This window comes from Nipponia nippon, unplaced genomic scaffold, assembly GCF_047370975.1.
Source record: "Nipponia nippon isolate SJK-2023a ecotype South Korea unplaced genomic scaffold, ASM4737097v1 scaffold_1, whole genome shotgun sequence".
In the NCBI taxonomy this organism is placed as follows: Eukaryota; Metazoa; Chordata; class Aves; order Pelecaniformes; family Threskiornithidae; genus Nipponia; species Nipponia nippon.
Genome location: NW_028262290.1, coordinates 11568863 through 11582129, shown reverse-complemented (window position 1 = coordinate 11582129; position 13267 = coordinate 11568863). Strand labels below are relative to the sequence as shown.

General features: G+C 43.1%; 1 protein-coding gene across 1 annotated transcript in view; it reads right to left on the bottom strand.

The window, feature by feature from the left end:
* The window catches only part of LOC148057242 (uncharacterized), a 49926-nt gene that overhangs the window by 32565 nt on the left and 4094 nt on the right, over positions 1-13267 (bottom strand). Inside the window, exon 2 of the mRNA XM_087733879.1 lies at positions 12388-12511. Within this exon, the coding sequence (XP_087590005.1) occupies positions 12388-12414 (27 nt within the window). The 5' untranslated portion in view covers positions 12415-12511. The remainder of the gene's footprint in view (positions 1-12387; positions 12512-13267) is intronic.

Sequence of the window (13267 nt, the reverse complement as noted above, 5' to 3'; positions counted from 1 at the left end):
AGCCGTAGATAACTGTTACAGGAGAAGAAAGAAGCTAAGTCATGCCAAAGATCAATGTCAGAGTAAAATATAATCCTAAATCAGGATTCAGGGACCTTACCTGTGCCTGACTGTGCCTCTTCATAATAGCAAAAAAGATGCATAAGATCATAAGATGATCTAAGATCATAAAATAAAGAAAACAAAAATATAGGCTAATTAGTAAACAACCCAAATCCAGTTTTTGCTTCTCTGACTACTGTTAGACTTTACCTTAATGCCTGAAATAAGAGAGCTGTCTGACAGCAAATTGCCATTCAAGAGGAGCAAGTCTTCTGTATCTCTGTTCAGATTGTTCATTAACAGTATGTACATTCCTCAGACCTGAATGGCCTTGTGGTCTTCTGGTCTGGTCTTCTGAAGCATAAACTGGGTACTCCATGGACAATTGGAAGGACATAAAACCTGTCTCCATATACCCTTCTGCTAAGAGCATGTAGGAGACATACCTACAACCAGGCATTCACATATGTATGGGTCTGCAAATGGTTCACAGAACCAGAGGCTCAAATTTAGAGTCCTTTTTAGAAAATGGAGCCCCCTGAAGGGAGATGGTAGAGATTTGGCTGAGGAAAAGTGTTGTTGGTAGAAAGATAACAGAACCCAAATGTTAGTCAAAAACCAACTGGTTAAAACACAGATCTGAAAGCGGAAGCTCTACTGTCCTACAGAGCTGGAGTTTCGAAGGTGCGTATGTGGGGAGACAGCTTTGGTGGATGCTCTCCCCAGCTTCAGGACCTTAGAGCTTTCAGACTGCTGCCAGCCTGGCAGCCTTGGGAGACCACACTTTTCTGGGACATCTGAAGTTTTAGGTGCCAGTGCTACTAAAGCAGAGGTCCTGACAAGTTGAACTTTGTTCAGAGACATTGAGGGCATCCTGAAAGAGGAGACCACTCTCCAGGACTAATGTGAAACTAGGAGCATAGAAGCCCTGAAAGGCATGATTAAATCAGGAAGTTCAGCTTGTATGTGCTTATATGTGCCTTTTTTTTTCTGCTAAAACATATCAATTCTTTAAAACAAAGCATGAAAAATGTAATTTTGTTTTTTATTTTTCTAGTCCATAGGAAATACACAACTTACTTATATTTTTGTTTTGAAATAACAAGGGTTTTCCTCAACTTCAACTCTAATTCATGCCCAGGGCTATGTTATGCTAAGAGGCTATTAATTCAGTGGATAGACTCAGCCACATCTTTTTTTATTTTTTTCCCCCTGATAAACTAAGCAAACATGAAGTCACCGCAAGGGCTTGAAAACTGCAGCATGGCAATGGAGTGGCAAGTGGCTGGAGAACAGGCAAACTTCTAGAAAATGAGCCCAAGAGAGTCTGCTTCTGTGCTAGTACCAGTTTTCATCTTTGAATGATACTCCTTACCCAGGTCTAAACACCAACACCATTTCTAACTCAGGGAATGCCTGACCCAAAAATCCCTGAAAGCAGATAGGAGGGAGGGATTGCTGCATACTTACTCTGTTCTTACTGTCTTGTGTGGCCTATACTCTTCCTTTCTGCTCCTATCCAACCTCACAGAGAAGATGCTGGGCTGGAGAGCCCTTTGGACTGACCCTGTACAGCTGCTTTGACACTCTTCTATTTATGCTACATTTCAGAGGGAGTGATTTTTCTCTTATTCCCAATCATTGTGAATAAACAGCAAACCCTCCAAAGCCATTTTTGACAGAGTCAGTCTAAGCGCTTGCATTCAAGGATTAGTCACACATTGCTGGAGTGAAAACAAAGAAAATGTAAACAGCTAATGCTTTTGCCAGAAGTATGCAAGAGTCTGTGTGGGAAAGGATATGATATAAGAGCTTGTGTGATCATACATTCTTTTATTAAAATGAAACCTTTCACAACAATTCCTAACATGATTTTTTTTTTCAAGTATCACTATTCATTAAACAAAGCTTGCCTGTGCAATTATCAAATATGTAAGGCTTGTGATATCAGGTAGATCCCTCTATGGGTGTATTTCAAATTGTCATTGTTTAATTATTAACTGACTCCATCGTGTTTTCTTTCGATATGTGTTCTTTATTTCAGGAATACTTCCTGCAATATTAAGTGGAAAGATAAGCTCAGTCAAGAATCTGAGGAATAAGATGAAAATCAGCTTGTGTATGTTTTCTCTCCTTCCTTTTCTTAGCTATCCCAAATTATCGCCACAGCCAAGAGAGAAAGGAAAGAAAATTCACTATGAAGAGTTACACTGGGCTTTGGGGCAGAAGATACCCCTTCACCCACCTCTTTCTCATCCCTGCCTTAGTGACCTCACAAGTATGAAACAAAAAATGTTGTGCCATGGAGGTTTAAAGAAAACACCACCTTGGAACTGACTGCTACCATAGACATGGGCAAAGTTTATTCTAATTTACAGGGGTTTTTTCAGGCAGTTGTTTATTTGTCCCAACACATAGTTCAGGTGATCTCTTCATAAAATGCAGAAGTCTGATAAATAGAAAAGTCACGGAATGGTTTCGTAAGTGTCAAAATGGTTTGTTTAGACATTGCTAAATCAGACTGTTTTGGCTCAGAGTGGGGCAGAGAAACAAGGAGACATGGGCACTGTTCACAAAACTACCCCGTGGTGAGGGATCCTGTTCTGGCATCTCCATGGTAAGGTAGCCCACTGCAATGAAGAAGATACACATTCACTCTGCTCAGAGTTTACCTGAATCAAAGGCTTTTTTTTTTCTCAGAAGAGGTGCTGACTGAGAAGTTTACCACTCTTTCTGAAATGGTACTCTTTTATGTTTAAAAAGTCACTAGAAGAGCCACTGGAACCCACCAGTGCTCTTTTCCAGGTGAGTGCTCTTATGGCAGGCTATGCCTCTGTCTTGAATGTAAATGTAAATGTACATGACTGTAAATGAGTACTTAGAGGCTGACATAAAATGAAAACCCTTCAATAGGAGTTGATGATAAAGCACTAGCCCAGAATACCTACAGAACATCAGTGTTCACTCACAAAATGAGATATCAGATTTAAAATGCCTGCTTTATTTGAGGTAAAAAGAGTATTTAAACCCCTTGAAATTATCCTAAGTGAGGGTTTTAAAGAAAAAAGTAGAGCTACTTTGTGTGAATTTTTATTAACTTCCTTCCAGAATAATTGTTCCAGAAAAAGCAAAATATTCCTTCAGTCCCAACTTTGTTTTACAAAGGTTAAAAAAAAATAGTTTCAGGTGGACCTAGAATTTTGGGGTGTTCTTGGCATGAAGTTTCCTGGCAGACAACTAAGCCAATAAAACCCATGAGGAATGTATTTTCCCTTTCTCTATACCTCTTGTCCCAGTAATCCAACGCGCACAGGGGGCTCCCCCGTAGTCCAGACTGCCTCCGAAGCAGACAACTTGCATGTCAACCACCTAGGCTATGGAGCTGAAAGAGACCTCAAGATGAACAAAGAATGGCTCCATCCCATTATGAGGAAACTTTCTAGGTGAGGGAGACTTGCTGCCCAAAGAAACAAACTTGTGCTTAATAGTAGATACAATCTGCACTTACCCAAGTTAGCAACTAAGTTTTCTAGATGTGGAAGAAAGGCAGCTGGGCAGTTTCAGTTCCACAGACCAATACCTCCTCATCAATGAGACAAAATGCTTTTTCTTTTCTCTTGAAAACATTTTTTTCAGACCATCTTCCTCCTTTCTCAACAAATTCAAATCATTCCTCACATGCTCAAAACTGCAATGCACTGAATGTTCCCCTCTGTCCCTTCCACCTTATCAAGTTTCCGATTCCTAATTAAATATATGAATTCTAAAAGTACATTTTAACCACTGGCAATTGGTTAATCAGAACAAAAAAAGCCTCCCTCTAGAGCAAGTTACGTGAAATCACTTGACTCAACAAGCTAAACTAACTTCCTTTTGCCTAACCCAGCCTTCTAGTGGTTGGCAATGCTCCAGCGTCTCTGATTAAGGGAAAAGATGCTGAAGGGCCAGATTTTTGAAGGTGCTGAACACCCACAGCACATGCTGATGTAAGTGATGCTGCAGATGCCGGGTCCCTGTATCATCCTGCCCCATGACATCTTCAAATCACTTTCTCTTGGTGTGACGGGGTATCACTTTCACTTGTTTTTCTTGCCTTGGACTATCAAAGTTAAATTCCACAGAACAGTAATGTTTATCTCTTTTTGAGCTGAGCTGCAGAACAGTATTTGCATTTGAAACATCAAGTACTTCTACACCCACTTCTACAAACAGAACCACTACAGGGTTTTGAGTTTGCACCTGTACTTTCCATTGCTGCTTTGATTTATTCCAGCTAAAAGGAAAAATGAAAACTGGAGTTTTTTATTTCAAGTGCTGGACTCATCCTCTGAATGGATGGGTTCAGACTTCGGCTCTGCCATTCCTTCCTCATGCAGCTCTCACATGAGCAATGCATCTGTGCAATGGAGATAATGTGGTTTCCTTTCTCCTTCCTTTTCGCTCTTTCTCTTGACTAGCTGGGCAATAAGGTTTGCAGGAGGTCCTCAGTTGAGGTATCCAGGATTTGTAATGCTATAAGCTACAGCTTTGTTCAAAATTACTTTTAAGGAATTTAGTGTTCAAAATGCTGTGTGCAACCCTATGGGGACTTGCTACAGAAATACTACCCTGTCACATTGCTATCATATCTCTCAGGCAGACCACCTCCACTAGAACAAATAGCATGTGCAGAAGAAGGGTTAAACAGAAGAAATCTGATTACAGAGGTCCAGAGAGACTAAATGTCCCTGAATGATTTACTACTCGCTGCTGGCTGAATCGTGTTCCACTTGTTTGGAGAAGCAGATGTTCTCAGGACTAATGCAGGAAAAGGCTTTGTCACAACCCACTGTCCTCCTATATATTTTATAGGAAGTCCATGACAGGATTTAGTTTTCACATTAAAAAAGGGATGGAAAAAAAAAAACTATGAAGAAGCTGAAAAAGCAAATGATAATTCCTTAGAAATCACTGGGAGTGCCTCACTGAAACCCACAGGGTAGGAAGGAAACACTGAACGTTCGTGTCTTCCTGTGCTTCAAAGTCATTTTCTTTCCATTCGGCTTTAGAGAACGGCATTGTGGCTCCGTGGCTCTTGCATCAAAACATGTGTGCCTTTCACAATGACTCTCTGCTGATATACACCTGAAAGTTAGAGGGGAGCAAATGGGAAGCGGAAATGAAGCTTTAACTCAGAAGAAGATCAAAGGAGGACTTTTTTAGCATGTTCATTTTTTTTCCTTTTCTTATTGATGACAGGGGTTTGGGGAAAAAAGGTGTTGGCATAATCGATTTTCAGAGGAAACAACAAATGAGTGAATGAGCTTAGCAGTGCTAGTCACGGGAGCACAAACACCTGGGATAAAAAATACTCAACTTCGTTGTTGCATATTCCACCTATAACATAATCTCTTTCTATGGCATAATAACAAGTCATGGACAATAATTTTCAGATAAAAGTCAACAAATAAGAACAATGTCAATATTGCTGCAACATTTGACAACACTCTCAGTACCATAAAATCTGAGGTAGAGCAATATTCAGTGTAAGAAATGCTGGTGTGCTTACTTAGAAGTGACAAATTTTAAATGCCAATCATTTCATAGTTTAATTTAAGTGAATATCATCAGTGCAGGATCACAAAGGTCTGGAGATGACTGCTCATTTTGTACATTCAGAAGCCCACTGGAATCAACAGAGAGACATTCTTTGCTTGATCAGGCTAACTACAGGTTTCTCTTGTCCTGGGTAAATGTGTGCTTTTCAGATGAGAGGAACTTGGCAGAGGTTTTTGATGTGTGACTCAAGTCTATTTCTCTATATGGCTTACAGTTTGGAAGTTCTGGAAGTTTTTCTTCCCCATACATTGCTGAGATTTCCACTTGCCTATTTACCCTGTAAGAGTAAATGAGTTCTACCAAAAAAAAAAAAAAAAAGTAACTAGTTGCTAATCGACACAAACTATTGCAGAATGCAAAAAAGGAGAAAGATTCTGTGCTTAATTTTATTTAAATAAGCAAATTCAGAAATCTTGGGTGCCATTTATTTATTTCTTGCAGGCTAAGTGCCATAGAGGCTACGTGCAGTGTTAGAGTAAGTCAGGAGATGGCGATGTTGTAGATGGTCTTAGGGCTCCTCACCTGGTAACGTAACAGGTAGATTTGGGGGGTGGTGGTGTGGGAAATGCTCCTCTGTGGACTGTGGTGCAGGTCTGCCAGATGCTAACCTATGCTGCCTATGTCCCTCCTGGTCTAGGAGAATACTACTGAAGTTGCTGCATTCAGGTTGCATTGCCGCAACCAAAGAAAACCTACTTTCCCGTGAACTAGCAAGTATGGGAAGATGGGTACAATTCCTCCTGTACTGCGACTCTGCTTCAGGGGTGACTTTTTTGGAGGCAAGGATAAAAGAACATGTCAAATTGCTACCTGAGAGAACTGAGAAGCCTCTGAGATACTTAGACTGACAGAGAGGAAAAGGTTAAAAATGGACGTTGACTCTTTTTGCCGTGCTGTAATATTATCTTTCAGGAGTTCCTTGAGGTTGGGTTGCTCTCCATCCAGCCTTGCAAGACAGACAGGGGAAGGGGGAGATGGAGCTACAGTCCATCTCTCCCTACCTGGTTATGAGGTTACAGAGGTGGCTCTAGGTCTCAAACCAACACCTCATCTCACTTGCCAGCCTTTTTCCAAGACTGTAGGAAGAATTTAGATGGCTGAACACCTAATTCTGCATCACCACAGAGGTCTGGATGGGGACTTGTCATTCATCTGCCTCAGAAAAGGCCCTCCTGAGCACATGGAGGTGTTTCAGTTGGGAACTCAGGAACTGTCAGGCTAAACTGGCAGATCCCTACAAGGTTAGGCAGTCAGATTGTTGTTTGCAGCTTGATGGGTTTCATGTAACCAACCTGGCCTGGGTTTAAACTGACTCAGTCCTATCCATGGTCATTAGGAATTTGGGGGAGAAGAAGATATTATACTCATTGCTGCATACAGAGTGTTTGGGACAGGCATGGCTAATGCTTGCACAGACTCCTGGATGCTCATGAATGTCACTGCAATAACAAAATACTGGTTAACTCCCACCAATTTACACTTTCACTTGCACATGACTGAGATTTGCGCTGAGATTTTGGGATTGTTTGAACTTCAGACTCAAAGTGAAACCCGTGGGTCAACAAGCCTGGTTCATAACTAACCGAAGAGAAAGTTCATGCAGTATCCTGGAAAGGAGAACTGCCAGGTTTCACACTTCCCTGTCTCTAGCACAAAAAGAAACACAGTGAAAAAGCTTACAAAAGGGGAATTATCAGATTACAGGACAGAAAAGTGTTCTTCAAACATGCTCAGAGGTGTAAGCACAAATCAGTACATTTTTACATTATTCCTGTCATCGTCTTGCCAAATTTCCTGACAGCTTGGAAGAGCCCTCTGCTTTTGTCTGGCCCAAGGATTCTCACCCTGGGGATTACAAGCAGTTGGCAGATGACTCTCATTGCCCTGCCTCCGCTAAGGATTCACCTCCACAGGATAGATCCTGCAGGAGCAGGTGGGAACTTTTCGATTAGCTCATCCACCAGAGAAATCAAACGCTTAAACCCTGAAGGTCTATCTTATAAATAGAGGGCTCAATGCAGCCAGAAACATGATACAAAGCAGGAGGGAGTACCAAACTGACCGAAACCAGTAGGGTGAAGGGACCTTTACCTATTCCTTTCCTTTTCACCCCAGTACCCTCTAAGAATCTGGTCCTTCTCTGACTCTCCATCTCTTGTAATATATCCTGAGAGATCTACCATGCACAGATACTTCTCTCCAAGGGTGAATTTCTCTGGAGCAGAAGCATATTATGATCAGCTGAAATGCATGCCCTGGAGTTGTCCATCCTGTGCTTCTGCCTCAGTGGTAGGAGTGTGTATGTCCAGCAGAGGAGCAAGGAGGGTAGTCAGGTACTATAACCCTTTATTTGTCCCCATATGAATACGCTGCTCTTGTGAGCCAAAGTCTTTAGCCAGCTAAACCTAATTTTTAAGAGCATCAGGGTGCCTTTAAGGTTGTCTGCATCTTATGAGTATTTTAACATTTTTATGAGTCTCTGTTGCCCATCTCTAACAGGGGATAATAACACTCTTCTAATGTACTGGGGTGCTGGAGGAATAAATATTTATGAAAGACATTGCAATGGTGAGATTCCACAGGATGCAGGGTCCACATAAGTACCATAAATAGACTGCAAATATATTGTGCAAAACAAAGGAGGTTTTAGCTTCTACTGCCCCCAGCCTAGGATAGGGAATCAAAGTGTATTTAGCCATCAGTGCTCTACAGTGTCTTGTGAGATCAGGCAATTTTTATTTTATTTTGTGTGTGTGTGAGGTTTCTGGAAATACCACAAAGCCAAATCTTGTCATGATCTTTCAGTCACTCCTACTTCCAGTCCCAGCCAAAAGGAAGAAGTTTAGAGGAGCAGAAAAGTATACAAACCAAATGCAACTGAGCATTTGTGTGTCTATTAAAAGACTTTTTTGGGCACCAGCACGGAGGATATGGTTGGCGCAAGGGTTTGATTTCACCCTTGCTGGCTCCCACGCCCCTAATTAGAACTGAGCTCTTTGTAGGTAAATAACATTTAAGTGGAACTATTTCTGACCACTGGGGTCCTGCACTCTGCTGTGCAGTGCCCTTTCATTAGGAATTAGCCAAGCTGATGCTGAATAAACACATTGTGTGTTTTGCAAGAGCTCTGATGTGGTCTCTGTTAATTTCTTTCTTTAACCTATTGCAATCATGTGCTGCTTAGCCACACACACCACAGGACTGCTTGGGAAGGGGAAGATTATTGTGGATGCACAGAGAAATTCTTAAAGGGAGAGAGAACATAAAGACATGTTACGAAGTCTGTTTGAACTGGTGTTAGATACAATAATGAGTGGGTAGGAATAATAATAAATACATAGCACTTCAGGAACACTTCACATTTTCTAAGTGCCATGCCAGCATCAAGCAATTAATTATATGACCAGGACCTTCTCTCTCACCAACACCCTCTTGACTCCACGGAAGAGACCAGCCTGGCTTGCTCGTTTACTGTTCTTTCTGCATTGCCCTTGGCAGTGGTTTGTACTTGGAACCTCCCTCTCTCTCCCCTTCACCATCAAATTACACTCCTATTCATGGCACCCTATTCAAAGGGTGCTTAGATGCATGCTTAATGCTTTATTGCTGAGCTTTCCTCAGAGCTCCCTAAGGGCTTTCATCAATGGAACAATAAACTTAGAGTCCACTATCCTCCTCTTCCTCAAGTCCTTGTTCTGGACCTCCAAGATTTGCAGGGAGGCAACAGTCACCAACACATTGGATCCTCACTGATCCAGGGACAGCTATGCGTCAGTAACTGCTACCAGATTTTCATTGCCAGCCACTTTAATACAGTCCTCACTTATCTCTAAGTTATAATTATAAATTTTTTTCTGTCTTATCAGCTTCACTGGAGCATGTGAATGATCTGAAGCTCTGAAAATTGGACTACTTTGGCCCATACTCCAACGGGAAAAGGAGGCAGAAACCTGTGGGGTTTCGACATTAGTGACAGTAGTCCAGTAAAACAACTCCCTTGTTTAGTACTGGAACAGTCTGTCTTCATTGGGTGTCTCCAGCAATGCAATTATGCTGTAATTACAGCAACACCAACTCCTCTCATCTAAACAGGTCCCAACTTCAGATATCCTCGTTTAAGCACTCAGTAGCCTTTCCATGTCTCAATTCCCACATTGATAAAGTAGGAGGCATTATTATTAACACTATTAATTATTAATATAACTATTAACATTTGCAAAGCCTCAAGGCTTCCAGATGAAAGGTGCTGGGTAATTGTAAGGTGTTCTCCACACAGCCATAGGCTGTTAGCAACCAACTCAAATCAAAAAAGATTATCAAATACACACACTTAAAGATATTGGGCTGATCAAGTAAAACGTTGCCATGGGATAATGGTCTCCCACTGCTACAGAAATTCTGAAGCATTAATCTCCAATAAGTATCACAAAGGATCTGAGGCTTTTCTTTTCAAAGAAGGAGGCATTTACCTTGTCACAAACAATGTTTGAGGGCTGTGACAATGCTATGTCAAATCACTCACTGAAATTGAGTAATTTCATGCAACCGATGTCTGCAAAGCAGAGTCACAGTTACTACCTGGCTATTATAGGACTCCTTCCTATCAGCCAGCCAGAAACCCTGCAAAAATGTTGATAGTTTCAAATTTATTTTTTCTTGAATATTTCAGTCTTGGTGCAGTCCTAAGTCTATGCCTGCTGGGGGTAAGTTGCTATGAATCAGACTAGACTACAAATAGACGTAGTGTCCTCTTTGTGGGAACACTCTTGGGGTGCAGAGATAGATGCATCCCAACTGGCCTTTCTGGCCTGTTTTTAGTGATACTGAGAGGAAGGCCAGATTCAACCTGAAAGGTAGACTGTAGGTCCTCTATAGTCAATGGAGACAGACAGGCATTTCCAAAGGGCAAGTTAGCTCACACCTATGATGACTTGCCCGCTGTAGGTACTAGCTCTGTGGGCTATCTTCACATACTGTATGCTGGGATCCTCAAGCACCTAGCCCCGAACCATGTAAGTCTAGGTACTTAAAGAAAGCATATCAGTTATGTGATCACAACAGGGTGGGATAAATCTAGCACCCATTCCCAAAGCTCTAATGTGTACTGCTGGACTGTGGCAAAGAAAACTTGCAGGAGATACCACCAGGGTTTCCTTGCTAGTGAGAGCAACATTAGGATGCATTATGACACTAATTTGCAGCTGACACAAGCCAGTTGTGACATAATGACTGCAATCTGTATTAGGCATAAGCCTGCTCTCAAGACTTTTCCACCATTTTTTTACTGTGGTGGGTTAACCTTGGCTAAAGGCCAAACTGCCACCCAACCGCTCACTCACTCCCCCTCCTCAGCAGGACAGGGGAAAAAAGTACGATGGAAAAGCTCATGGGTCAAGATACAGACAGGAAGGTAATTACCAACTACTGTCACAGGCAAAACAGACTCAACCTGCGGAAAATTAATTTAACTTATTGTCAACTAAAATATGTTTGGGTAGTGAGAAAGAAAGACAAAAGAATAATACATTCTCCCCCCTTTCCCCATGCCCACCTTCACCCCTTCAATCCCGACTCCTCTCCCCCGAGGGGCGCAGGAGTGGGGATGGGGGTTGTGGTCAGTCCATCCCAGCCCCTCTCAGCCGCTCCTCCCTCCTCACACCTCTCCCTGCTCCAGCGTGGGCCCTTCCCTGGGCTGCAGTCCTTCAGGGACAACCTGCTCCCACCTGGGCTCTCCACGGCCGCAGCTCCTGCAGGAAAGATCCCCCTGCTGCGGCCTGGGGCCCTCCCCGGGCTGCAGGCTGGGGCTCTGCTCCAGCAGGGGCTCTCCAGGGCTGCAGGGGATCCCTGCTGCGGGCCTGCAGCCCCTCCTGCCCTCCTCCTCTCCTCCTCCTCTGGCCTCGGGCTCGGTCTGCTGCTGGTCCCTCCTTGGCTTCCTCCTCCTTTTGCCCTTTCGGCAACCTGTTTTCCCCCCGGCGCCCCCAGCTTGGCTGAGGGGCTCAGCTGTGTCCTGCAGTGGGGCCCTTGGAGTCAGCTGGGACCGGCTGGGACCGGCTGGGACCGGCTGTGTCCGGGATGGGGCAGCCCCGGCCTCTCCTCACAGAGGCCCCCATGCAGCCCCCGTGCTACCAACACCTGAGCACGGACACCCTGTACACTCGCAGTCCGCATTGCTGACACACAAGTAAACTTTCACAGTGATCTTCATCCAGAGCTCTGGAGCTAGCTTAGAAATGAAGGACCTGTGAACGGTGGTCCTTTAGCATGGGACCAGCTATTTCTGAACATCTCCAGAAAGCTTTGTTATAAAGCTCAGAAAAGCTTCTCATGTTCTGTAATTCAGGAGTGGCAAAATTTCTACCTGGTCCAAGGTCCCCCTAAGCACAACGTGGTCCTTGTGTGGGCAGACTTGGCCAGCTAATGTGACGCTGAGGATGGAAAGCCCATCAGGGCTCACTGTGTGTAGGTGTGTTCTCAAGACCATTCTCCATCTCGTAATTTAGCTACACCTTAAAAGTCAGGTGGGACACTCCTATAAACAGCCACCTCATCTAAGCTGCTGCACACATGCACTGTGTCCTTTGCACGGCGCATTTATGCCATTTCACCTTGGCATCTGTCCACTCTCTGGTCTTACTCCAGAATATTGAAAAGAAGTTCTCAGACTCCTGGAAGGAAGTTATGGCTTTGCACAGAGATCAAAACGCTCTGGCCAGGCATTGTATTCTGTAACAAATGGCTTGCACTAACCTCATAAGTAGGACTTGAAGGCTGCATGCCTGCATTTCTGCTTTTCAGACTGGTGGAGCTAATTGATTGCCCACAGCTCTAGCCTAGAAAGCCAGACAGCTGGAACCATCAAGGACTCTTCTGCCTAAATGAATTAAGTAAATGAAATAAGCAATCAGACACAAAGGAGCGGGTGTGCAGCAATTGCCTATCATTTGAAATGCAAGGCACAAGTAATTGATTATGCAGTTATCGTACCACACGACATACATACACATCCCCTGCTCTTGTTTATATCTTTGCAATGTGGTAAAAAAATAATTGCAAGACACAGATAATAATTTGTCTTCGCCTGTGTGGTAGCAACATCAATAGTCATTATTCTAAACTCTTCCTTCAGAATATGCTGGGCACTTCAATAGAAAAGCAATTCCTTGCCTGAAGGGCTCACAGTCTGTGCTGGGTTCTGCCCCAGCAGAATAACACCTAGCTTCATCATTGGGGCTTAGTGTAGGCAAAGCAGTCAGATAAAAAAAAAAAAGAGAACAGAAGTGAAAACCAGACAAGCAGAAAGAGTACTTGGTTATTCTCTGCATGCTACCTGGTTGTTTTTATAGGCTATGTCTTAAAAATATTGATGCTGGCAGGTGAGGAAGCACAGAACAGCAAAAAGGAGGTGACAATTATGGTTGTGGCAATTTGGCCATTGGGATTTGATGACTGGCATTATTGACAGAGGAGATTGCAAGGGTCCCCGTGGAAAGAGATGATGGAATACACTGAATAAATAAGACATGCTGAGAAAGAGTTATGAGGCTGTATATCTTGGTTTACACACAAGAACATGCAACCCAGCTCTCCTTAGAAGCTTTCCACTAGCTCTATGGAAGCTGGATGGAGA